Source organism: Rhinolophus ferrumequinum, chromosome 3 (assembly GCF_004115265.2).
Source record: "Rhinolophus ferrumequinum isolate MPI-CBG mRhiFer1 chromosome 3, mRhiFer1_v1.p, whole genome shotgun sequence".
NCBI classification, from domain to species: domain Eukaryota; kingdom Metazoa; phylum Chordata; class Mammalia; order Chiroptera; family Rhinolophidae; genus Rhinolophus; species Rhinolophus ferrumequinum.
This window is the reverse complement of record NC_046286.1, coordinates 69,215,118-69,242,140: the sequence shown is the minus strand read 5'-3', so window position 1 is coordinate 69,242,140 and position 27,023 is coordinate 69,215,118. Positions and strand designations below refer to the sequence as shown.

General features: G+C 35.2%; 1 protein-coding gene across 15 annotated transcripts in view; it reads left to right on the top strand.

Annotated features, from left to right (window-relative positions):
* The window catches only part of FAM184A (family with sequence similarity 184 member A), a 98,931-nt gene extending 71,908 nt beyond the window's left edge, over positions 1-27,023 (top strand). For 5 of the 15 annotated variants that reach the window (XM_033103358.1, XM_033103357.1, XM_033103352.1 and 2 more), the window contains 9 exons: positions 5,535-5,747; positions 8,039-8,192; positions 11,592-11,719; positions 13,149-13,333; positions 13,779-13,925; positions 20,240-20,357; positions 22,342-22,446; positions 24,893-25,128; positions 26,689-27,023. In XM_033103358.1, the coding sequence (XP_032959249.1) occupies positions 5,535-5,747; positions 8,039-8,192; positions 11,592-11,719; positions 13,149-13,333; positions 13,779-13,925; positions 20,240-20,357; positions 22,342-22,446; positions 24,893-25,128; positions 26,689-26,770 (1,368 nt within the window). In that variant the 3' untranslated portion in view covers positions 26,771-27,023. Of the gene's footprint in view, positions 1-5,534; positions 5,748-8,038; positions 8,193-11,591; positions 11,720-13,148; positions 13,334-13,778; positions 13,926-20,239; positions 20,358-22,341; positions 22,447-24,453; positions 25,129-26,688 lie in introns of those variants that run through there. The other 10 variants (XM_033103360.1, XM_033103350.1, XM_033103364.1 and 7 more) reach the window with 8 other exon arrangements.

Genomic DNA, 27,023 nt, shown 5'->3' with positions numbered 1-27,023 from the left:
ACTTCATACTCTCTTTTAGCTCATTAATGAAGGCAGATGACATGTTCTTAGAATTAGATTTCTGTGACTTACTTATCTCAGGCGTAATCTATCCCTCAGTGCAAAGAGAGGGGCCTATCTTCTTTAAGATGGAGATTTCCATTCAGTCCCTGGACACACTCAAGTGTTCAGCTAACTGGGAAGAAAGGAAAGGAGGAGACTGTCCAGGAGGCAGGGAACAGTATCTGCACTAGGAAGTCTACGTAGTCATTGAAAAGAATGGGGTATACCTAGTTGTCATGGATATGTGTACCCCATAAATAACACTATGAAGGAAGGAACAAACCTATAAAAACACAAACTCCTTTGCCTTCTTAATGGACAAAGTCATTAACCATCACTGAATAAATCCACGAGTATACTCATCCTGGAGGAAGCTGCATAGAATTGGATGTGTGAAAAGCCACTCCATCACGTATCAACACCTGCAGGTCACACCACCTCATGGTTTGACATTTGAAGTGGTGTTTAACTCTGCAATACATATGGAGTGTCTGTCCCAGTCAGCAGCCCGGTGGGTCTGTTTCAGTTACTTTGGATGTTAAGCACTGGTCTCTTGAGGTATGCCCTGGGGCCCACAAGTAATTTGTGTGTGTAAGACATAGTCAATATTTTTTTTGTCACATCATGACTGATGTACTCTCTACATTTGGTGAAAATCGTCCCCCCCACTTACACATGATGTAGTTTAAAAAGCAAAAGAAAACAAACTGGCATTTATATCAAGAGTGATAAGTCATAGGAGTCTGGGGAGATACCAAAGTGTTAACGTTGATTAACCTTAGGGACTGGGATTTGGCGAGGAAAGGGAATGAAAGAGAGTTTCCCTTTTATTTTATAAGTCCTATATTTTAAAATAGTTTTCACAATGAACACTTATTTCATTGGTAATTTGGAATAAAAATAGGTGGCCTGGGTCCAATTCCTGGCCTGTGAAGTCAGAATATCAAGGGATCAGGTCTGGGCAAGTATATTTATTAAAATCTACAGAGATGATTCTGATACACAGCCAAATTTGAGAACCACAGATTACATTTTCTATCTCAAGAAATACTTTGTTTTGAGGATAAATTGTTTGTATACTTTTTGTAACAAAACTGACATTTTGGGGCGGAAAAAAAACAACAGTTCATCAAAATCCAAAAGTGGTAGGTAGGATGTACATAATTAATGGCACGTCCCATGTTGACATCTTGTCATATCCAGTACCTCAGATTTGATGTTTCAGTTGCTATTTTGAGGGAGTTCTTCAAGCATCATTGCTGAGGTACAGAATCCTGTGAAACTGCTCTGTAGGAAATAGATAAAGCTTTCCTTTATTCAGAAAAATGTATCCATAGTTTTTTTAAGTTTTGTCTTTTTGAAAGTTTTACAACACTTTATTTTCAAAAAAACAAGAGTATTTTAAGTGATAGAAATCAGAAGGTAGCACTTACTATCAGTGCAGTCTGCCCTTTAAATTATTTGTGAATTATCTGGTACCTGTTGATCAGTACAACATTTATATAATTCACGTTTAAACTGCTGTGTTAAGAATTTTTAAAATACGGATTACAGTTTTTTTTTCTGAAATAAGGATTCTTTTTGGTTTATTTAAAAATCAACAAAATAAGAATTTAAATTATAACATGAAGAAACTAATACCATATACTACAAAATTTGAATATATAAATTGAAACAACTTCTATTTCTCATTCATTTATTCAACACATAAATGTCTTTCTATAATTCTGTTCTAAACATATTGATCAGAATTGCCCAAGTTAATGTAAAACTTTGTTTTCTTTTATTTTGAATTAGTGAAGTTTTATATTAACATGTTTCCATAAAATATGCTATACTCAACTGTTAAACATTAGTTCATTTTACATTGCTTTGCTCATTATTTGTCTTTTAAAGTGCCATGTAATTTCCATGCTGAATAAAGGCTGTCAATTTAATGCAATTGTACTAATTTATTTATAAAAAGAACAAAATGTTTTGATGCCGCATTGCATGATAAAGGCTTTCTGCATATAATTCATGTTACTGTCTTGAGCATGAATCCAAAGATTTTAGATAGCCTTAATGTTATTTTGGTGTGCTTTCAAAGTTAATATAAAATGTCTACGTATATTTAAGTACTAAATTGCATGATAATGTCTTTTTGCACATACTTTACATTTTCTTGAGTATAGAGACAAAGATTAATCATATACCTAAAATGAAAAATATTACATTGGAGTTCTTTCAAGGTAAAGTATATTATGATGTAAAATATTTATATTTTATTTAAGCTGGAGAGGTTTGAAAGTGTGCTAGACTAAATGTATAACTATTACAATACTGTGGTACTTCATGCATTTTAAATGTTATATTTCTTCATAAGTTTCATCCTTAAATAGTTCAAGTGTGAGTCAAATTGTAGTCAAATTAACATAGGAGTTCTCTTTCTGATGCAGTGAACTTTTGAAGTAGGCATTGCAGAAAATAAGATACACTGCTATGAACTGATTAGCTTCATACTAACCTACTGTACACTGAATTGGCGGACAGGATCCAGGGCCATTGCTGGCCCATATGATGCCTGTGTGCAAATCAGAAGTGTGCCCACTTCCTTTGGGTGGACACAGTGCATACCAGGGCAGGCGGCTTGGTGAGCAGTTTGTTGGCTGGGTGGATTTTAATCCTCATTTGGCCAGGGGCCAAGTAATAGCTTTGACTATCATCATTTTTTGACATGTAGTATAGCATATATATAGGAGTGTTAGGAAAAGACTAACAAGTTGTCACCTGAGACAAGGCAGCTAGTCACATGGGTCCCCATGCTGGGTCTGGGACTAGAGTTGAACTGGGGAAGAGAGTGGATAGATTCTTTTTCTGTTTAAGAACCAGCTGGCTGGGAAGAAAATGACTACCGGTTACATACCAGTGTTCACAAACACACATTTTTGTTGCCTTTTATAATTTATTTTTTCTTTCTGCGTCGTCCTTAGTATTCATTTCCTCTTGATTTTCTTTGCATAAAATGGTGAGAAGTTACATAGTATAATTTGCCTTGGTCTTCCTAATTTATAAGGATGGCTTTAGCTGTTGCTGTGACATTCTCCTGCCATTTTCACACTTGCAGGGTTTATTCGTTGATAAAGTATGAGTGCCACTGCCATTTAGAAGTATAGGCATTGCCTGGTTCCTCCTTGGCTCTCATCATAGGAAATAACTTCTGAAACCTTAGGTCTGTGTAGAAATCAGTAAGTAGAAGTGACACTAGGTAGAGTCACTTCTTTGGAAATACATTAAGACATATTGAACATATGTGTCCAGTTGTATCATTTCTCACGAGCGCTTGACTATCTCCTTAAAGGCATGTGTAACCTTTACAACTCATCCTGATTTAGAGCTTTGTCCAAAACTCTTCCAGACAGCTAGTCATCCACCCTTAGCGCACTAGCCTGTGACTGTTTTCCTGCCACTTGCCTCTGACCTTTTCCTGTCTTCCATTCCTCCTTTCTTATTTCTCTTTCCTATTTTGCATCTCTGGTGACCCTTCACCCTTTCTCTTTCTTTCCCAATACCTTCCTTTGTGAGACATGTGAGGGAGTCTATATCTGCCTTCCATCACTCCAATGAAAGTCTTTTCCCATTTACAAAATGCCCTTTAAAGTTTCCTCTTTCCATTGGCTTTGTTGGCCGTAGAAACTGTTTTACTTGTATATGAACACATGCAGTCTTAAGTTACTTTGTGGAACACATGTGTCAACTTTCTATCTCTGTCCTCTAAGTTCCCCTTAGATTCAGGTTCCTATTAAGAATATGGTTATCTAGTTTCAAGTTACAGTTTCCTGTATATGAGAAGAGAAATAGATTAAGCTGAATGATCTCATCAAACATATATATGAACATATGTATATATACTCGTATATACATTTACATGTGTTTTGTGTTTTTATTCTTTAAAAGAACTTAATTTTAAGTATTTTAAGACAGAAGCAATGCAGACACATTAAGGGTGATGTTGTGTGTTTTCAAAAGGAGTGACAAATCAGTTTTCCATAGTGAGAGAAAAGCACCTGTCATTATTTTAAGGCTATAACTAGAGGATTGTGATTTTTAAAAGGCTTGAAGGTTTGCAAGTCTTTGTTTGCAAGTCTTGTAATTAAATCAAAATTTTTTAAAAAAATCTTTTTTTAACAAAAGGAATCTAAATTATGAACTGTAAATCTTTTATAAAGAGTAGATTTTTAATCCTCAAATAATCTTAGCTAACATTTATCAAGTGCTGACTACATGCCAGGGGCTGTTCTACGTGAATTCTGTGTAACACACTTCATTCTCACACAGCCAGGTGAGGTGTTGATACTAACAGATGACAGAGCTAGGATTTTAACTCGGAGGCCACAGTCTTATCTACTCAACTGTACTGCCTCACTGTTGTCATGCAGCTGCCAGCCCGTCTGTCCCCTCATGTCTACCCCTAAAAAGAAAGAAGAGTCTGTGAGACTATTCCTTTCAGGGACATTGTTTCACCTTTATGCCATCTTCTTGTTTGGCCCCAAAGGATGGCTGGCTAGCCAATGACGGGTAAGATTCCTCAAGAAAGGAACGACCTAAGACAGGCACAGTAGTGTGGGGACCACCAGGAGAACTCACGGGGTTGATAGAGGTGGACATAGACCTCCACCTTTCCCTGTTTAAGGAGAACCTCTGCCTCTGTGGCTGTATTCCTTCCCCCAACCTGCTTGGGAAGTGGTTCTAGATGGGATAACATCAGTACTCCATCTCAGTAAGTTTTCCAACATAAAGGTTTTGGCCCCTGGGGAGGTACAAACAACAATTATTTATACATCTTGGGACTTTCGAAAGGCAAGGTGATTGGTTTGAACCAATTTTCTGGTATGGTGTATGGGACTCACAGACTGTTAGTAAAAACAATGCTATTTCCTTGTATGTGAATCAATAAAAGCCACAAGGTGGCCCGATTCGGGGCTCTCAGTCCTTTGAGGCTGTGAGACCTTTGGCCCCTGTTTCAAAACTTTCTTGATTTCTGTTTCTTTCTTAACCCTTCGCCGCCCCTTCTCATTCTCTCACTGCCCGTGTTGCGCTGGATGCGACACCTCATAAATAAGCAGTTTAACTTTTCATGCTATCTCCTTGAAGTGACTATAATCTACTAAATATGTTAGTTGTCTTCTGCTTTTATTTCATATTTTGAATGGTTATTGCAATACAGCATAGTTTTTCATTGTATTTCTAAATGTGGGCTGCAGTGTTCTTTAGAGTCTGCAAACAACAGCACTTAAAGAGTCTATTTTTAGGCTAACTACTGAAAATACAATTAAAAATGATACCTAAAGATTAGATATCTATGATAAATTGTAAACATTTTAAGTGGACACTTTCTTAAGACAGTTGTTTTGCTTGTAGTTAATGTCTTTGAAATGCTTTCTTTTTTAGACTGGCAATTTGTGACATGTACCTTGTATTTATGCTTCATTGTATACCATTCTGTGGCACAGATTTCCTTGCTGAAGCAGAACCTGGAGATGCAGCTTTCCCAGTCTCAGACTTCTTTGCAGCAACTGCAAGCCCAGTTTACACAAGAACGACAAAGACTTACTCAAGAGCTTGAAGAATTAGAGGAACAACATCAACAAAGACATAAATCTTTAAAAGAAGCACATGTCCTTGCATTTCAAACTATGGAAGAAGAAAAGGAAAAGGAACAAAGAGTAAGTTTAATGTGACGTTTATTCAAATATAATCCAGCAGTCTAATAATAATTAATCTTCAAATTCTTAAGAATTTATTTTTTGACTCCAAAATATTATGTACAGCTTTATTTTAATGTGTTTTCTAGGATATTATTTCCTGGTCACAGTGTTTAAACATATACATGTAGTTTATATATATACACGTATAGCTTACACATAAACATATAGTACACACTATAGCAGACAAGTTAGACTAGGGCCAACATTTTAAATCTTTCCCATCATAATGCCAAGTTCATGATGAGACTAATATGTCATCTGGTTTACATGTAGTTGTCAGTAATTAAATAAATTTAGCATGGTCTTACTGAGCTGTAACCACTAGAGTCACTTAATATTATCTTGAACTTATAATACTGTCTTTCATCATATTTTAAATTATTTCCTCAGGCCGGACCTATAAAAGACACATGGATCCAAAGAATTTGTATAATTTTTAACCCAGATTTTTTTTCTCTCACTTTTTTTCATCTGTACAAAATTTATAATGAAATGAAATTGGAGGCATTTTTAAATAGTGCAGTCCCCCATGTATAGCACCAAAAGCTATATGAAAAGTAGTGATATAAACATATCACACAGAAGAGATCAAATAAATATAGAGGGTGCCAAAAAAATGTATGCACATTTTAAGAAAGGAAAAAACTATTAAAATTGTAATACGACTAACGCTAGCATTCATTTGATTAATGACATCTTTTGAGCTAATGTCATACTACATATTGCTACCGTAATTCAATTCAACTTCAAAAAGTAATACATAGATAACCTCTTAAAATGTGTACATTTTTTGGCAACCCCGAAATATTGGATTAATCATATTATATGCCAGAATCTCCCCAGATTCTGGGGAGATTACTCAGTTCTGTTCTAAAATGTTAGTTTGCCATAGTCTTAGTGTGATGAATTTTGGTATAGTTTATTTCTTTACACTGTATTTTTCACTTTCTCCTTAGGTAATTAATTAAGATAACGATTGATAGAAAAATACAGTTTTACTAACAATTTTCAACATATGTAAGTCATTACAGATGTAGGTTGTTTCTTAATTCTTTATTTGGGTGCAGGCACTGTTTTAAGAAGTGGTTTTTTTATAAAGAAATTAAAACAACAAGAAAGTCCTATCCTTTTAAAAACAGTTAACTTGCTATACAGTAAGTTGAAGTCTGTGGATCTGGTCAAGGAAGTCCCTTTGGTTAAAAGTTAGGCCTGATTGCATTGCTAAATAATGTATTCATTGGCTACCATCTGTGAATTGTAAGAACATATAAGCTCTCATATCAGTACTTTCCTTGTCCACATTCAGTCTTTTCAAAACTTTAATCATTTTTCAAAAGAAATCAGAGTCTGCAATTTTATTGTCTGTCATTAGGTAGCCAGGCGACCTAAGTAATGTTGTCTAAACTAGAAATCCTTTATTTTATCTATATTCAAAGAAACCTATGTTTCTTTTCCCCAGAAATAAAACACTTTTAAAACAGTGAACATAAGTAACCAAATACTAATTTTTAAAAACGGCATTTTAGAGTAATGATTACAAGAAATGCATCCCTAGTTACAATATGGTACCTTTCTCAGAAACCTGTCATGTTATAGATCACAGTAAGAAAGCCCTTTCTGGCACAGTTCAGTCTCCAAACTTGAAGTACCCAGAGCTCTATTTTTTCCCTCCTGTGGCCCTATATCTTCTTAGTCTTAGCCACATGCAGTCTTGTTCTCTCTGGCTAGGTTTTCCAAACTAATCACACGAAAGGCTTTAGCTTACTTTTGCAGCTACCACCTCTCAGAGCTCTTGCTTCTGTTCATAAGACAGGAACTAAGCATGACTGTAGAAAGTAGCTACAAAAGATAAGGGTGGAGCTGTGAAAGCCCTCACCTTTTTTTTCCTAATCAGGAGGAGACCTTTCCACATTAGCGCCCTCTTCCTCTCCTAAGTCTGAGACTGTGCACACAGAGGAATTATTCATTAATTTTAGGTGGTTTACACCCCTTGGCAGCTTTAGAAAATGACTATTTGAAAATTGCCTTCGGTCAAGGGTCCATACCCCAATTCAAACACCATACATTGAGTCAAACTGGTTTCACTAATTTATTTTCTAATGGTGATTATCTTATATCTAATTTTCTTGTAAATGAATTAAAAAATGCCCTGTTTTCTTAAATAATAACTGAGTTTTAGTAATTTTATTGTGTTTGCATTTTCCTTCTTGTATGCTAACATAATAATGTAAATGTTTTTCTTTTTCTAGGCTCTTGAAAACCATTTACAACAAAAGCATTCTGCAGAGCTTCAGTCATTAAAAGATGCACACAGACAGTCAATGGAGGGCTTCCGGATAGAAATGGAACAGGAACTTCAGACTCTTCGCTTTGAATTAGAGGATGAAGGAAAGGCTATGCTTGGTATTTTGCATGGATTATAATCTTGTCATATTTATTCATATATTCTTCTACTTTAAAATTCAACATCAAATCACTACATTTTATTTTTAATTTTTAAAACAATATCTAAGTGTCCTACATATTTTATTTGAAGTTACCATATGAAGAGGAGAGTATGGTGGAATAGATTGGACAGAATGCAAACAGTAAAAAAGTGAGATTCCCGTCAACTTTCTCTGTACTCTGGCTATGTGAGCAACACTCACTGGTGCTTCCTTCTGTCATTAGTGGACTAAACAGAGTGAGGACATTGAGGCTTCCCATTATCTAGTGACGGAAAGGGAGAGAGAGGCATGAAGCCAGAAGTCCATAGACTAAGTAGTTATATTGGCTGAATTTTCCACTTAATAAGTTTCTTTAATGAAAAAAGTCATGTTTAAGCCTGACCTTTTTTTAGGTACTTTTCAGATATTTTTTAATGGGATTTTTATCTTTGAGGTGTTCAAATAACTACCCTTTTTTATAAGAAGATGAGTTTTGAAGAAAAACTGGATATACATTTAAAGGGTCTTTTTGTTTGTTTTTTAGTGTCTTTCAGTAACTTTTCATTTTTACTGTCTCGTTTTCCTTCTGTTTGATTTTTTTGTTTTTTTTGTTTTTTCAAATTCTCCTAATATGTTTAATGACTCCTGGCAGCCATTAATCTGTTCTCCGTTTTTACGATTTTGTCATTTTAAGAATGTTATACATGGAATCATTCAATATGTAACCTTTGGGATTGGCTTTCTTTCACACACAGTAATTCTCTGGAGGTTGATCCAGGTTTATGTATCAATAGTTTGTCCCTTTTTATTGCTGAGTGATATTCCATGGTATTGACCTACCACATTTGTTGTCCCTCACCCATTGAAGAATTATCTGGGGTTTTCAGTTTTGTGTAAACTAGTTCTCATTTGCCTGGGACAAATGCCCAGGAGCGCAGTTGCTGGGTCATAGAATAATTGTATATTTAGTTTTTTAAGTAACTGCCAAACTGTTTTCCAGAGTGGCTGTACCATTTTACGTCCCCACTAGCAATGTATGAGTGACCCAGTTTTTTCACATCTTCCCCTGCATTTGATGTCATTATTTTGTATTTTAGCTATTCTGATAGGAATGTAGTGATATCTCATGGTGAATTTTATTTTGCATTTCCCTAATGGCTGATGATATTGACCATTTTTTTCATGTACTCATTTGCCATCTGTATATATTCTAATTGGACTGTTTGTATTTTTATTGTTGAATTTTAAGAGTTCTTTAGATATTCTAGATACTAGTCCTTTGTCAGGATATTTTCAGGCATACATTTTACCCCAATTATTCCATTGAAATTACTTTTCCTGAGGTCACCATTGAACTTTGAAACTCCAAATCCAAAAGTATTGTCACTAGCTCTCATCTGATTCGCCCTGTTTGTGTCATTAGACCCCTTTGACCTTCTTGAATCTTTTTTCCCCTTGGTCTCCATGGTAGTATACAGTCCTCTGTACTTCCCTTTCTGACCTCTGTTCTTTAATCTTCTGTTTCCCTGTGCATCCATTAAATATTGCTATTTCCCAGGATTCAGTCCCTAGCCTTCTGGTCTGTTTTTCAGTCTTCAGGCTTTTCCTGTTTATTGGATTTATATCCATGTCTTCAACTACCATCTATTGTGCTAGTGACTCCAAATATGTATTTCAAGGTCATACTGCTTTTCTTGTGAATTAGATTTAAATTTCTTATTGCATTTTAGACATTCTGACTGATACTCTGCATTTGAAATATGAGCTCACTGTTTCCCTCATGGACCAAAATGTATTTCTGTTCCTGTACCCACTTTAAATTAATGGTATCACTGTTTACCCAGTTGCCCAAACCAGGAATCTGAAAGATGCATTTAATTTTTCTCTTTCACTTCTACATTCTATTAGTTCCTCCTCTTAAATATTCCCTATATCTATTTGATTTTCTTTAGTCTTTCTGCCATACTTAGTTTGTGGTCATATTATTTGTCACATGGATTATTACCATAACTTTCTCACTGATCTCCCTTCCTATAGCCTATTCTCCAAACTCCAGTGAGGTTAATCTTTGTAAGAGTCAACTCTCACCATGTAACTTCCCGACTTTAAATCCTTCAGTGATTCCCCGTGTCCTTCATCACTACCTGTCAAGTTTTCCCACTGAAGTCCTTAATACCAGTGAGACTGAACTTATCCCCTACATGGAGGTATCAGAAGGAGCCTAAATTGACTAGCTACAAGCACATTTCTTTGAAATCGCATGTTTTAGCTTTAAATTTTATATTTTACTCACTTATATATCTCCTGCATTAATATAAAAATAATGGCTTTCCCAAAAATCAATTAAAATTCGTATTTCAGAAGACGATCATGTTTCACAAGTTCCTGCAGGCATACTACCACACATAGCCAAGTTTGAGAACCATGAACCCAAACATAAAGTAAAACGCATTTTGTACTAAAACTTTCTCAGACTGGGCTCCATTTTCTTTCTAGTACATGCTCTGTGGGCTTTTGTCACGCTAAACTTCTTATAGTCTGCCAGATCAGGTTCTTTCTGCTTTTGCATATGTTATCTCTTCTTCTTGAATGCTTTTCTCTTCTCCACTTGGAGAACCCTACTAGTCTTTTAGACTAGTTAGTGTGATAATTCCTTTGTGGTAGCAACCTCAGTTTCCCTCTCTTAGGAAATTTGGGTGCATCCATTATTGTGCTTTCATTATAACCAATACTCATGTCTGATACCTCTCTTAATTCCCTGGCAAGATGCTTTCACCTCTATCCCGTGCAGTTAAAGGGCAGGGTCATATTTTATTCTCCCTTAGTATTGTACCTGACATTCAATGAATGTGGATTGTGTGAAATAACTAACCTCAAATTCAAATGAATTAACCTCAAATTCAAATGAATTCCAAAACGCTAAAAGCATTCACCAGCCAGTGGTGGTTAACATCTTTTAGGGATATTGTGGAAGAATTCTTACCTGGATGAGAAGTTGCCTCCAAAATATGTGTTATGGTACCATTCAACTCTGAAATGTTATTATTCTCGTAGTGAACGAGAAGAGTTAAAAACCTTGCATCTCCATTAGCACCTTGATAGCAAACCGAAAACATATATAGAAATATATTGATCTATTGGAAAAGCTGAAAATTTTCTTATTCTCATGAAAGCTAGATGACCTCAAAATTTATAATATTCTATGATAGTCTGCTGATAATATTTTAAGTGGTATACACAATTCTGTGAGATTTTAATGGGTGTATACAAGTGTCCTAATGTAGCAAATGGTATTTGTGACTTTTATGATATTTATCTAAATATTGATAATATTTTTAAAATATGATAAACTCTTTTTTTTCCCCTTGGATTCCAGCTTCATTACGCTCAGAACTAAACCATCAACATGCAGCTGCAATTGACTTGTTACGGCATAATCATCATCAAGAATTGGCAGCTGCCAGTTTGGAATTAGAGAGAAGCATAGACATCAGCAGAAGACAGGTAGAAAAGAAGCACATTCTGTTCTGTGAGGTTCTGTGAGAAGCACATGGTGTTCTGTCCTTAAACGTGAAGAGATTTGAATGTTCACAATTTTCTGAAAAATATTTGTAATAACTAGTATTTTCACTAGTTATTATTTACTATCTGTGTTAACGAGTTTTATTTCTAAAGAGAAATAGGTAATTTAACTTTTATATATTGGTCATAAAATTTTCCTTTATGAACATTTTTAATTGAATATTTTGAAATATACTTACATCTTGAAAAAGTCAATAATTAAATATAAATAATACAAAGAATGAAGACAGAGTACTTACTATAAATAACATGATCAACTAGAACTTTCCATGATGTTCTATATTTGTGCTGTCTACTACGGTAGTCACTAGCCATGTGGGCCAAATATGTCTGCTGTGACTGAGGACCTGAATTTTGAATTTTACTTAATTTATTTAAACTTGAATTTAAAACAGCCATATTAGATAACATGACTATAGAATTAGCAGATTCTCAAGAAGGAAAAAGATAGCTTATATTTCCATATCACTCTAGCACAACTGCTATTTATGCTTTTTAAATTTTGTTCTTTGGCCGAGTGTACTTCATTTGATTAGATAATTTGTGATTTTGAATGTATGTATGTCTGGATGTGTGGATTTTTAGACATTTAGTGCAATAAAAACTATTATTAGTTTACTTATAACTTTTACTTTGTTAGTATTCAACTAGGTTAAATGATCAGCCCAAATTTTCTTTTCATTACCAGGAAGTTTTAAATGCGCTACCTTATAACCACAGAGGGAAGTTGTATCTTCTTCAAGTAGGCTGACGTTGAAATTGACAATGTCTAGGCCTATAGAACTTGTAGAAAACAGTGACTTCTAAGAAAACGGAAGGGAGCTTAACTTTCAGACAAGATAACTGCTAGACCAGCACTAAGCTGACAAAGTCTGCCGTCTAAGCCATGGTGTGTGTGTGTGTATGTGTGTGTGTGTGTTTGTTTGTGTGTGTTAGGATGACTTCCATAGTTGTGGGTCTTTTTAGATTGAAGGACAAGGGTGCCAGCCTTTTGCCACAAGACCATATTACTTCTTGAGTATGTGAGAGCCCCTCAGCTCTGTCATTGATTGTAAATTATCCTTGGACACATCATCTTTTGGGTATTGGTTTCCTCATCTGTAAAATGAGGGAGATGTGCTTTTATAGCCTTTTGGGTCTTGTAGCTCTGACATTATTTAAGTTGTATCCATATAAACACTTCTTATGCATATGGAAAGAGAAGAGGCTTTGAGATTTTCTCATTTCAGCAGTTTGCTTTAGAACAATGTCAGATTTGTTATATTCAACATTCGAATATGTTTTCTTTCCCTCAGAGAAACACAGAAAGCAAATATGTAGAAACTTTTTAAGAATTATTTATATTTTGCAGAGTAAGGAGCACATGAACAGAATAACAGATCTCCAAGAGGAATTAAGGCACAGAGAGCAACACATTTCTGACTTAGATAAGGAGGTACAGCACCTTCATGAAAATATAAGTGCCCTAACCAAAGAACTGGAATTTAAGGGGAAAGAAATTCTCAGAATACGAAGTGAATCTAACCAACAAATGAGGTATGCCATTAATTACAACAGAAGGAATTTGCTGTGTTATCTGAGACTGTTATGATGGTACTTAGCAATACATGCCTATTTTGATGACTAGACTGCCTTCTAGTACGATATTGAAGACCACTTTTGACTTTATTTGTTGACTATGTTATAATCTAGAACATAGATGAAATGTTGTATTTTGAATGATGTATATGCATTCATTCACTTTGGAAATTGTATAAAATTAACTAAAATCTTTTTAAAATGTTATTTTAAAAAGCATTAAAGGAAACAACTTTAACAAGCTGGATGATTAGAGCAAAGTAACTTACTTACTTTAAGCTGTTTCCATTAATTTTCTATATATTATATATACCTAAAACCATTTCTAATCTGGTAGAATATAGAAAGTTTTGAAAGCTTGACTTCAGAATAACATTTTCTTAACTAAAAATAAATTAAACAGGTTACATGAACAAGATTTAAACAAGAGACTTGAAAAAGAGTTGGATATCATGACAGCAGACCACCTCAGAGAGAAAAATATCATGCGGGCAGATTTTAATAAGACTAATGAGCTACTCAAGGAAATAAATGCAGCTTTACAAATGTCGTAAGTCACATTATATTAAAGAAAATTCATATGCGGATAATACACTCAGGAGCACTGTGTCTAACCTCAGATTAGCTACTCTTTTGAACTAATTAAATGATACTTTAAAAAGAAAACCTAAGTGCATATTACAGATGGTAACTGTAATCTGATATATTCTTTAATTAGGATAAGTCAGTTGATTGATTGTTTTATCGGCTATTACTGCTACAGTTCTACCAGGACAGATACTTCTCTAACGACTCTCCCTCAGGATTGTGAACTGTCATGACGTGGTGAACACTCAGAAGATGTCCATTATATAATGTGAAGTAAAAAGAGCATATTGTGACCAGCAGGTCACACTAATAATACATATTTTCCAAAATACAAAGATCTTAAAAAACAAATTTTAATGATAGTGGTTCTCTCTAGGGAGTGGATTAGGGAGGTATTGGGCATAGTGAAAAGCAGAGACTTCCTTTTTATTTTATATACTCTACCTAGATATTGTTTGAATTTCCGTTACGAGCATTTGTTTTATGATTTTAAAAAATAATAAAGGTGAAATATCACCAATAAATTTACTTCTCATACATATTAACTCTAATATTGTTAAAACCGCAATTTCTGATGGTTGCTTAATGTTTTTAAGAAGCACCTCTCTTTCTTACACACTTAATTATAAACTGCTGGAATGAATGTAACTGGCATTCACTTCATTTCTGTGGCCCAGACCCTGGTCCAACTTAAGTTATTTCAGAATTAAACTACTCTAAGCTGCCACAGGTGGTTTTATTCAGTCTCTCCTCTTCCAATCAATTACAAAAGCTCCATAAAAGATATATAATTGTCTCCACATACTTCAGTCAAGTCAAAATAGTGACTAATCCCAGTACCCTCAGTCTTAAACGCTTAGCTCCAGTGTGCCTTATCCGGCCCCGTCCATCGCCACCCTTCTTCCCTGTCTGCTGCATTTGTGTCCGCCACGCTAACCTTGGTTTCCTTCTAAGATTCTCCTGTATTGTCACCTACAATCTAGAACAGGGGTGTCCAAACTTTTTTCAATGCTTTTCACCAAGGGCCATATGCGGTAAAATACACAAACAGCCGGGCCACTCACTCGAGGTGAAGGACGTATTGCCTCACCTGGTTTATTTAAGTCAACTAAATATATTTTTGGAATTTGCTGCAGGCCAATTAACAACGGATCGCAGGCCGCAGTTGGCCCGCGGGCTGCAGTCTGGACACCCCTGATCTAGAATAACCTCCTATGTCATTACTTCCTAATTAGCTTCCCTCGATCTAAAAATCATCTCTTCACATTTCACCCATTTAACCAAGTAGGCCTCACAGTAAATAACGTTGCATGTGTAACATATATACCCACATTCACTTAAGCTGAAACCAAAAAATAGAGCCCCAGTCCTTAGCATTTACTTCAGTGGCCTCTGAGGTGAGGTGCTCTAATGGACGTACACAGAATTTTCACATTAGTAAGCACTCAATGAATGTTTGTGTCATGAATGAATTTTTTGAGGATTCTCTATATTTACCACTTCATGAAATTACCTTGGAAATAGTGAGGAGATTCATGAGATCATTTCCCCAGTCACAGTGATTTTTGTTGTTTGCTATTATTGGAGGTAATTTTAAAATCCTTCTGAGCCACAGTAAGAGCTCAGATACCTGCCTGGTAGAAGAGCTCATAACCTCAGGCATCTTGCAAAAGTGAGTTATCCTAAACCCCAGTGTCTTGGCTTTCCTTTCTCCTGGCCTCAGTGTTATTCATCAGGCAGAGGCTGAAATTTTGGCACCCGCCTGCCCCCTATTTCATGGACTAGAAAAACATGCTCACAAGAAGAACCTCTGTCTGTTCTGTGTCCTGTCTCCTTAGGAATGTTAATTTACAAAGAGTAAAGGTTATGTCTCTGTTTTCACTTTATTCTGTTTTGGTATATTGTTTTGTACGTTATGGATTTTCAGTAGATAGTAAATAAAATGTTGTTTTTCTATATTATGACCATTTTTAGTAAGTAAAGAATTATTTAATTCTTTAGTCAAATATTTTATCACTTTTCTAGATCTACCATTTGTTTTATGATTCAACTAGATTCATGCTAACCAATCATATTTCTTTTTTCACCAGAAACCTGCTGCCTTCATATAATTAGCCTCTAGCTTTAGGTATTTACTCTTTTGGTCAAAAACACACAAATATACTTTAGACCAGCACTGCCCAGTGGGTTTCTCTGTGGTAATGAAGTTGTCCTGTGTCTGTTCTGTCTAGTGCAGTAGCTACTGGGCCACAATGAATGCTGAGCACTTGAACAATTCCAGAGATCAAGGAATTGAATTTTTTACTTCATTTGATTTTAATTAATTTGAATGTAAATACCCATCTGTGGGCGAGTCACTACCATGTTGGGAAACACTGTTGTAGACTATTGGGGATTTCTGACCCACGTTCTTAGATGCAGCCAGCTTCGATCTGCTGAATGGTTTAAATCTAGGCAGAAGTGGTGGATGAGCAGGCAGAATCCATTGCAGTTTTAGTAGCTGCGGGAGCAGCATTTGAACTATTCTTAGCCTTTTCAAACGACTAAGGGTGCACTGTTGAAGTTCCTAATCAACTTCATGCTGGCTTTAAAGTTTAAAAATCAGAAAACTCCTGTGGATTCTTGAAAGTAGGTGGTAGAGGAGGGACCAGCCTGCCAGGCTGAAGCGTGCAGCCAAGGGACTTCCGCAGCAGCTGGAAGCTTCTTGCTTCTGTTCCTGCCCCTAACCCTTTTGGCCTCCAGGGAAGAGGGGACAACAGATTTAAAGGATGGAAAAGCACCCTCTCAACATTGTAGAAATTGTGGTTAAGAATTCTGTATCTCTTGTGGAATGATTACTAGAAATCCTCTTCTCTAGTGCTGGGTATTACAGTCTTAGATTTTCAGACAGTGTATAGAAGTATTTTTATTTTCTTGAGTGATATAGTCTCTTAGTAAAATACCTGTACTAATAAAAATGTCATGGTTTTTGTTTGTTTTAGAAACAAATGAGAGAATGGGCTGTTTTAAAGAACTTTGTTTTAGCTAAATGTAAACATACACTAGAACTTGGGCAGATCTTTACTATGCCAAAAAGGTGATTCAGAGACGATTGATTGTTTAGGTCTCACTGTACGGAAGCAGAAAGATAATTGCTTCTTGGGGAAATACGGAGTTTCTGTACATGGTTTTTAAGTAGGTCAGTGATCCCTAATTGCAAAGAAGCACCACCCCACCAGAATTATTCTTTAAAAGCTATTTGAGTTCTTTTATTTGAAATACTCTAATAGTTCTTTGCTGTTGTCATTTGATTTTTAAATTACCATTCAGGTTATTTTCATAAACTTTGTGAGAAAAGGATGTAGTAGTCCTATTATCACAAGTCATCTGTGTCTAAAAGTTATGGGAAAAGAAAAGTTTGGCATTAAACTGGTCCAATAACTAAATTTCTTTTCTTTCAGGATGTAGGGAAAGGTGGTATAATAGAGTTCTTTCATCTTTATACAATTGAAATTCTAAAACGTGTGCCTAATAATACTGTTGTTTGGCTAGAAACTCCCAGTGTACTGATTTTTTTGTCAATTATTTATTTTAAAAAACAGCATGGGAGGACTATCAATTTGGAAACATTTTAAAATACAGTTTTCTACAGCTTTTTAGACATTTATATTTTAGGTTTGTGTTGTCCATGAACCATAGACATTGACCTGTATATTCTCAGAGTCAAAAAAATAAGGGCATGTCTGCCTGGGAAGAATCAAACAGTGCTGTAATTGGTAATTTTCTACGTTCTACTTCTGTCTGGTCTCTCTCTTTTCATTACTTTTAATAGGAATCAATATTTTGAGTAAAAGGCATATGTATTTGTGTGGTTCCCTCAAGGCAGTGTGTTTCCTAGGCTTTAATCATTCCTATACAACCTTTGGGAATTTGGTCATTTCTGGCTATCTATGATATTATTTTCTTAATGTCTTTAATTAACTCATTTTAACTTAAAAATTAACAGGAAAACTCAGTTATCTCTACAGTAAAACCATTGTCACTACTGCAAATTGTCTCCATTATTCTAAATAGAGGCTAACTATAATTATATAAATGTAAGTTCTGTGAAAATAAAACAATGTTGTTAGATTCTAGTTGGCCTTGATGTTCACTGCCTGCCTGAGTGTTGTGAAATAGAGTAAGATGCATATGTTATGAAGGCTATTTAAGATATAAAGAACTAAACGGACTTTCTTATTTTTATGATAAGAAAGATTAAGAGAGATCAAACTAAAAATCATGTCTCTCCAGTCATTCACACCTGGTCTTTGGGAAGTAGTGCTGCCTTACAATGCTGCACTGAGGCAACTGAAGAAAGGTAAAATGTTGAGTAGTGTTGGGTTGAAATGGATATGGGGATAGTACCAAGTGTTCTTCCTATTAGAATTTCAAAAGACTAATAATTCTGGAAATATATTTGCAAGTTAAATCTATATCGTATTATCTACTTGTTCTCCCCTTTAATGCTTTCCCATTTGTGTTTATATGGATTCTGTTTCTCTGATTTATTCAATTATTTTTCCCTTTAATATCCAGGTATCTTTCATTAAATTTTCTTGGTGATGTAAAGATGTTTTGTGGAGAAGATTGATACTAATTTTGTAGGTAAAGAATGTTTAAGCTAAATGAAGACATATTAGAAGTTAGGTTCAGAGCCAGCCTTTATTATGCAGAAAGGTGGTTTAAGGATTGTAACTGATTGTTTTAGACTCACTTTACCATAACTTCTTATTTTACTAAAACAAAAAGTAGACATAGTAGTGTTAAATAAGGTTTGAAATCTAGTTTTTTAGCAACCATTCATTACCAAGTATTCTTGTTCAGCAGGAAGCAGTTCAAAAATCTTGTACCTAGCTTTTAATGATAAAGTACTCCAGTGACATCTTGTGGCTACTCCGATGTTAAACCCCAAATGCCTTTCTTTCTCTTTGACTAGATCAATTCTCAAGCTTCTTAAAACCTTTGCCCATAAAATGCCATATTGTGACAAAGGGCAAGATCACTTTATGTGAGCTCAGTGATAACATTTTTCAATCATTCTGCATTGCCACAAAAGAACCAAAGTGAAGATAGTGAAACTGACCTCACACTGAACTATGTCCCAACTGATCTTGAGACAGTCACTTCCTAATCCCACATAGCTTATCACCCTTATACCTCCCCCCCCAGATTAGAACTTCGGTCATGGGTCAAGGTAAGGAGCCAAACATGTTATCTCCAAATCTTTTGCTTGGGCTGAGTTAGTGGAATTGTATACTAAAATTACTAAAACACACAGAGATTCTGGTACCGCTCTGGGATTATGGGTCAGGCATGGGTCACTGATTCCTAGAACATAGACCATCCACAAGTGACTCAATATTTGTTGAGTGAATAAATTTTTCTGTAAATCTTCATTAACCATAATTTTATTGAACTTACGTTCTATCCTTTTTATTCAGAAAATAGTATGATTTTTTTAATTGTCCTAATTAAATTTTCTAAAATTGAAAGTGCTTTTTTTTCAAGCTAAGCCAGCAGTTTCCGTTTATATTCTTTTAACTCTACCTTGTTTAGATTCTTTAGGGTCCATATCCCCTCTGCTCATAAAACATGCCCTCTATTCTAGAGTCTTCAGTGGCATTCAGTCCTATTACCATCTCATTTTATTCAAGACAGAATAGGCCTAGAAGGAAATATAAGTCTTCTCTTACCTGATGAACCTTTTTTATAGTTTATATGCTTTAGCTGATAATATAGAATTTTTAAACTGAATTTCTCATCAACTAGGAAAGAATGATGTCATACATGTGTCCTTTTTCTTCCTTTCCTCTGTATTTTTTCTTGTCCTTTTTATATATGTTACCAAGCCTTATGTCATAACACAATATTTTATTTGTGATGAGTTTTCCTTAAAGTAAGCCGTTTCCAGCAGCAAACCTGCGTTTGCTAGGTTCGTATCATTCAGCATATCATTTCTTCTACATAGCTTACCTCTCACCTCATCCACATATACCCTTGAAATGGCATAAAATGAGTGAATTATTCAAAAAGTAACTTGCAAAGCCTTTAATTATGTCACCTACCCCTGCAGAGCCCTTAATAACACTATAGCTGCTGAGACAATCATGTCCTTATGCTGAAAAGTTTTAAGGAAAAGGTGTTGTTTTAAGTTTGTGTGTGCATGTATTCAAGTGAACTAATATAAAAAATGTAGCTATTACAAAAGGATGTGTCTGAGTCATATTAATAAGCTAAAGATTTTCTTGTTTTTAGACTAGAAGAAATGGAAGAAAAATATCTAATGAGAGAATCAAAACCAGAAGATATACAGATGATTACAGAATTAAAAGCCATGCTTACAGAAAGAGACCAGGTCATAAAGAAACTAATTGTAAGATATTTTGTTTTCGGTGTGACCGTGTAGTAATCAGTAGACTATTGATTGGGAAAACATGGGAAAATATTTTTAAGTAATGCTAAGTAAGCAAAAATTGAATGTATAAAATACGTGCATTGTGATTGAAAGGTTATTAAACTGTTATGCATGAGGGTAAAAAATACAAAGTAATTTTAATATTTAAATTGGTATCTATAAGGGGATTGTGCCTTCTTTCAGTATTTTAGTACATATCCAATGTGTAGTCATACAGCATCGCCAGTGCACAGTGAACATTCTGTTGGGGTGTGCGCTGTACGTGTAGGATTAGAGTCGGATAGGAAAGGACAGCCCACACAGCCTGTGTTAGATCGCATCGTCCACTTCCAGGTTAGTCATGTTAATTCCTAAATTGTGCTCCACCGAACCCCGATCCCAGGAGACACCCATGGGCAAAAGTTTCCCTTACATAGCCTAGGAAAAGCCACAGGCTCTCTTAGAGAGTCTCCGTCCATGTGATGTTAGGGGTTCTGAGAAATCCATCAGGAAAGAAAATACAGATTCAACAACACATTGCTTTTGTTAAAGCCATTATTCTTGAAAAATTAAAAATACACAAATGTTTTAAAATTCATAAAACATTTCAGAGTCTCCTAAAATTATATGTGCTGGTCAGTAATGAAAATACTGCTTTTTACTGCCACTAACAAATGAGAAATATTTCAGAGTAAAATTAGAAAAGAACACTAATCACTATGTGCTCATTGATCCCTTCAACTAAAAACTTTGGACATCAGCATGCAAAGAGAGCCAAAGAACATTTATTTCTGAAGTCCTTTTTTTAAAATATATCTCTTTTAGCATTTAGGAAAGCCAAACTGTTGTCTGGGGCTAGTTCCTGCCAAAATTAACAGGCAGTACACTGGGCTTCTTAGATAAACCCAGAAGCATGCATTGAAAAGATAGAGCATCTGCTGCTTCCACCCACTAACCACCCAGTTCTCCAAGCATTGTCAGCATGAGCACAGGACTCATCGATTGTTCTGATAGCCGTGGATTCATGGAAAATCCCCTTACATTCCACATATAAAATTAGCATATGAATTAAGTGTATTTCATTTATGGTCCATAGGAATAGCTAGTTCTTACTGATTTTCTAGTTCTTACTGAGCAGGTGTTACAGATATAATTGTATTTGTTCCTCATTACAGGATAGGTGTTAGAGTTCAAAGAGTAAAGTAACTTCCCAATGCAACACAGCTAATCGGTGGCAGGGCCCGGAATCTAGCCAGGCGTTGTCCCACACTTCCCACGACACCCCGACTCGGGACTGTGAGACACGAGGCTGAGGTTAATGATGCAGGTGATGGTCAGTGGTAACTGAGAGGGGAATGGAGAATCTAGTTCTCCTAGAGCACAACCCTGCATTTCACACACTGTTCCATTTACTTACGTTTACTTCCTATAGCCTCGTTCTCAGTTAGCACATGTTGTTGGAGAAGGGCCAAAGGGTTTTCTCTATGTGGGCCATTCACTTGTTCTCTGTTCTCTGATTACCACTGCTGTCTCAGAGAGGAGATCAGACAGGATCAAATATAGTTCCAGTACTCGAGAATAATGCTATATCCTAGTGTCATCTTCATGAATGGAAACAACTCAGCCATGCACACAGCTCCATCAATGCAGGGTAAGCCTGCTCAAACTGCAGTCAGCTCTTGGGAGCAGAGAGAAAACCAAATAAAACATTTAGTTCCATTCTTGGAGGAAGAAGGCTTAAAGGGTAGAGAAGAGTCCCGTAACATAGGGTTTGAAAGGTATTGAAAACTTATCTACCGTTAGTCTTTAAGACACTGGCAAGCAGGTCTAGAAATCTTTGAGCAAGATATACATCTTCATTCAGGTTTTATATTAAATTTTGAATGAAATGACATTTATACAATGAAGTTTTAAAATATTCAATAAAAAATGTTTAAGAGATGTTTATAATTCTTTTGCATAGGAGGATAATAAATTTTATCAGCTGGAATTAGTCAATCGAGAAACTAACTTCAACAAAGTGTTTAATTCAAGTCCTACTGTTGGTGTTATTAATCCATTGACTAAGGTATGTGATGTAAACAATGTAACTAGGAATATAGTTTAAAACTTGATTAACATTTTTATAAAATATTTAGAGAAGCATAGGCTAAAGCTTCCAAAAAATGTTTTCGTAAATTTAATAATCTAGGACTAAAATATGAAGTTTTCATATATTCATTTTCAGAATGAGATGCCAATAATATTTATTTGTTGATAATTCATACTCCTTAAAATGATATTTATATTATAAAACCTTGGTGCTACCATTTTGTTTTTCATATTTGTAAAGAAAACTAACTTGTAAATCTCTTCAACATAATTTCCTGTCATTTCCTTAGATCGTTTCACTATCCTCTGTGGGGTCTTAAAAGACACTCCAGCCCTGTCTACCCAGCAGCTCTCCCTAACTTAAGGCTACCTTGGGTTGGGCAGGTATTATTACTTACCAGTTGTCAGAGAAGGGCTTTACTTCTCTTAGTCTGAGGACCTTTTCTTAACAATTAAAATTGACCATGATCTATTCTCATACTTTCTCTTAGAGATGGAAGAGCCTTGTAGACAAATGAAATGGACATGCTAAGTCTTATACATCTTTGTACCCCAGCTTTCTATGGCTCCCATCATAGGGCATAGTAGGTATTCAATAAATATTTGTTCAGTTGCAAAGTTTCATCCCATTTTGTATAAGCCACCAAAATTATTCTAGTGAATAAAGCAAGTAATAAAGAATAAATAATTATGGGGTTACATATATTTGGGCAGAAATAGTAGTAGAAATAAAAGTGCTAGTGCTAAAGCTATTTTTTAAATTCGTATTTTATTTGCATATCATGCCTAATTTCTATTAGGCCCTTAGCCAAAAATTTTTGCTTTCAAAGGTATAAAACTTTTCTGTTAAGAACACAGATTCTGTCCTTCCTTCACAAGTTAAAGTGCTCCAAACTTTAAACTTCAATGTTTTGTAAAATAGAATGACTAAAGTAGGGAGCTCTATAGCTCTGTCTCCAAAGCCTAACATACTGCTGGGCACACAGAGGCTCTCAATAAATAATTGGTGAATGAATAAATATAGTTAGTTTTAGTTTTTATGTTTATAATTTAGGGTGAAATAAGCTTTGAAAGAGTTGTTAAAACAAGATATACTAGAAATATTTTCCTTTCCTTTATTATTTTATTGGAATTACATTTTTAGTTACAAAACCGTTACTGTAGAACTTTACCATTGATAACTTTTTATTTCTTAAAATAGAAACTAAGTACATTTAATTATGCCCTCTGTGACTAGAACAAGAAAATCCATAATACACATCTGTGTAAGAACTTTCAAATACTTTTGACTACTACTAGTGATTTCAATTTTCACAAATAGTTTTGAAGAACACATTATTCTTCCTTTCTTTTTCAGTTATGCTAAAATAGGCTCCTTGTCAGAGACTCCATGATTAAGAGAATATGACATAGAGGGCAATGTCTAGATAATGAGATCATTATTTTATAAGTAAAGGAAAAAAGGGCTGTCTTGTCTATTAATGGTACTTTTTTCCCAACCTCTGGAATCATTTTGAAAAAAAAAAAAACCATATATTTAGTTAGCATACATTTAATTAGTAAAATATTGGAATATTCAAAATATTTTACAACATGTTTGTATTCTGCATAACAAGATGATGCTCATTGATTTTAGAGGTGTGAATAAAATAGAGACTAAAGTTAGATTTATAAGCTGATAAATTTTGAAAATCTGCAATTGTATTCCCTTTTTCATCTGTTAATTTGAAAGAACAATTGAAAAATAACTGATTTTGTTTTATAACCCTTAAATTTTTATAAAAAGATTGTGAGCCAATTAATGATGCTAGTTAATTAGGAAATGGGATTTAATTATGCAGATTTAATTTTCTTTCTTCAGATAGATGGTGCGGTGAATTTAAAACCAAATTATTTCTCTAAGTCTGCTGTGAGTCTTAAGTAGATTTATGAGATTTGTTTTAAACTACATTGCCAAGTATTTTCTAATTCCTTTTTTTTCCAGGCAAGGACTGCCTCCCTTTGACAGATGGCTAAAGTTCATGGACCTCTCTTTTAAAATTATGTCTAACTTTACACCTTGTCCTAATTTTAGCCTGAATGCATTTAACTTTGTGGTATCGCCAACACCTACTCTTCCCTACCGCCCTCCCCTTTTCTCCTTTTCCTCCCAGTATTCTTTACTCCTTGGCATTCTTTCCACCTCCTCCTCCCCGCCCCACGAATCATTCCTAAATGTTTCTTCCTCATTCTTTCTGACCTAGCAGCATGTCTGTCTGTGAGGATTCCATGTAGATAAAGAACACCTCCGAGGATCCCCAGAACGCACTTTGGGTAACACTGGTTCATTTTAACATCCCAGTCTAACATAAAACTTCGAAAATTTTCCCATACCAAATTTATATCTTCTGCTATTCCTATTTTTTTCGTTTGTCCTTGTGCAGGGACTATCCTCACATGTATTATTTTTAATGCAGCAAAAGAAGAAGAATGATAAATCACCAACAAACAGGTTTGTAAGTGTTCCCAATCTAAGTGCTCTGGAATCTGGTGGAGTGGGCAATGGACATCCTAACCGCCTGGATCCCATTCCTAACTCTCCAGTCCACGATATTGAGTTCAACAGCAGCAAACCACTTCCACAGCCAGTGCCACCCAAAGATCCCAAGACATTTTTGAGGTGAGCCCCGTCTCACCAGTGATTTTTTCTTTTTTAACTCGAGAAAGTTACCTTCTTACATTGCAGAAATCTATCTTAAGAACAGCCTAGGAAAAGAAATAGTACTATGAAATATTTTCAAAATATATTTCTCATCTCTCTAGAGAACTCCTTTTTGACTCTTAAAAAGATTTTTCTAACTTGTTAGTCAATTTTCTAAATGTTTAATATAATTCATATGCTTAGAATTTTAATATTTATGGATTGTTGCTTCATTTTTAGTATTGTCACTGTTTTTTCATTAATCCATTCTTAGTACAGAACTTGAAAATATTTTTTTTTATTAAGTAGCTTTTGTTTCTGTTTCTTGTGTTATATGTTTACTTTTTCCCCCTTTCTTGTTTACCAGGCTTATTTGTAAAAATATGTTTATTGTCAAAATAAGAAATATGTAAGTTCTGGGAACTTAATGATATACACAGGCAACAAATAAAGTTAGAAAAAATAATTTTTATAATTGACATTCCAATTTTAAGTTCTCTCAGATTTTTTAAATATTAAATAAAATCTGAATGAAATCCAGTTGTTTACCCCTCAAATAAAGTCAGAAAATACTATCATTTTATGCTTACTATTTCCTCATTTTACTAAATCTCAGCAGTGTCAGTACTAATAGTCTTATACATAGACTATCTTTTTCTAGGTTAAGTGATGAATGACGTAGTTAATGACTAATGATTTTAAATAGAAAAAAATAACAAGAATGAAAAATAGTCAAGTACACCATTGAATGTGTGTCCTGCTAAACATTTTGTGTTGCTTATTTCTCCTGTGCATGCGTATGTTCAGGTATCAGTAAGATGCATGTGCATGAGCCCAAGGAACATGACTACTGGAGTTTCCATTACACATTGTTGCGTGCCTTGTAATTTCCCCCAGAGACGGTAGGGATTCTTTTATTTTCTCAACTAGCCCAAAGAATCTTTAGTTAGACTTAAGTATAAACTCTACAGTTAGACTAAGATAAGTATAAAATATGTAAGTTTGAAGATGGAAGGCAAACTGGCTTTTTAATGCACTCATTTTCCCCTAGAGTATTTGCTTATGAAATTATGAAAGTTTAATAAAATATATAGTAAAAGTACTATACCATGGGTTAGTTACTTAGTTACATGTAAGCACACAGCTGTAAGAATCAGGTGCTCGTGTCAGATTCTGAAATTTTAATTAACTAAAAGAGAAAAGGTGCTGAGGGGAATGTTATCTTATTCTCTTACCTCTCACCATTCCTCCTGAATTCTTTTATTTAAGGAAGGTGGCATCATTTTCCTCAACTTTTTGAGTTTTGTTTTTTTGGTAATTGTCGTAATGGACTCCTCCTTAAGTGATGTCACACCTGAGCTGCGATGCACTCATGTGGAGTGGGGGCCCCAATCTGGTGTAGCGGAAGTAGCAAACTGGAGCACACGTCTGACACGGGGAACCATTGTGGTCATCTGCACTGATGTTTTATATGCTTTCCCCTTCATCTGGCTAAACAACTTAATGCTGGGTTACATGTCTCTCTTTTTATGAATCCAGTCCCCCTCAGAGTGAAGCCTCCCCGGTGGCCTCTCCAGATCGCCAGCGCCAGGACTGGTTCGCCCGGTACTTCACGTTCTGAAAGAAGGTGTTGGCAGAGCTCTCTGTGGACTGTCACTGAGCATGACCTCACAGATCATTAGTGCGCAGGCTTCCTGTGCCCAGCACTGTGAATGGGAAAGGACTTGTCTCTCCAATTGGAAAATGCACTGTATTTCCTTTGATACTTATTGGAATCACTATAAGGTACTACTACTGGGGGTGCCAAAAAAATGTATACACGTTTTAAGAGATGTTATCTGTGCTCAAGCAGTAGTTCACGGTAATCAGAAGTG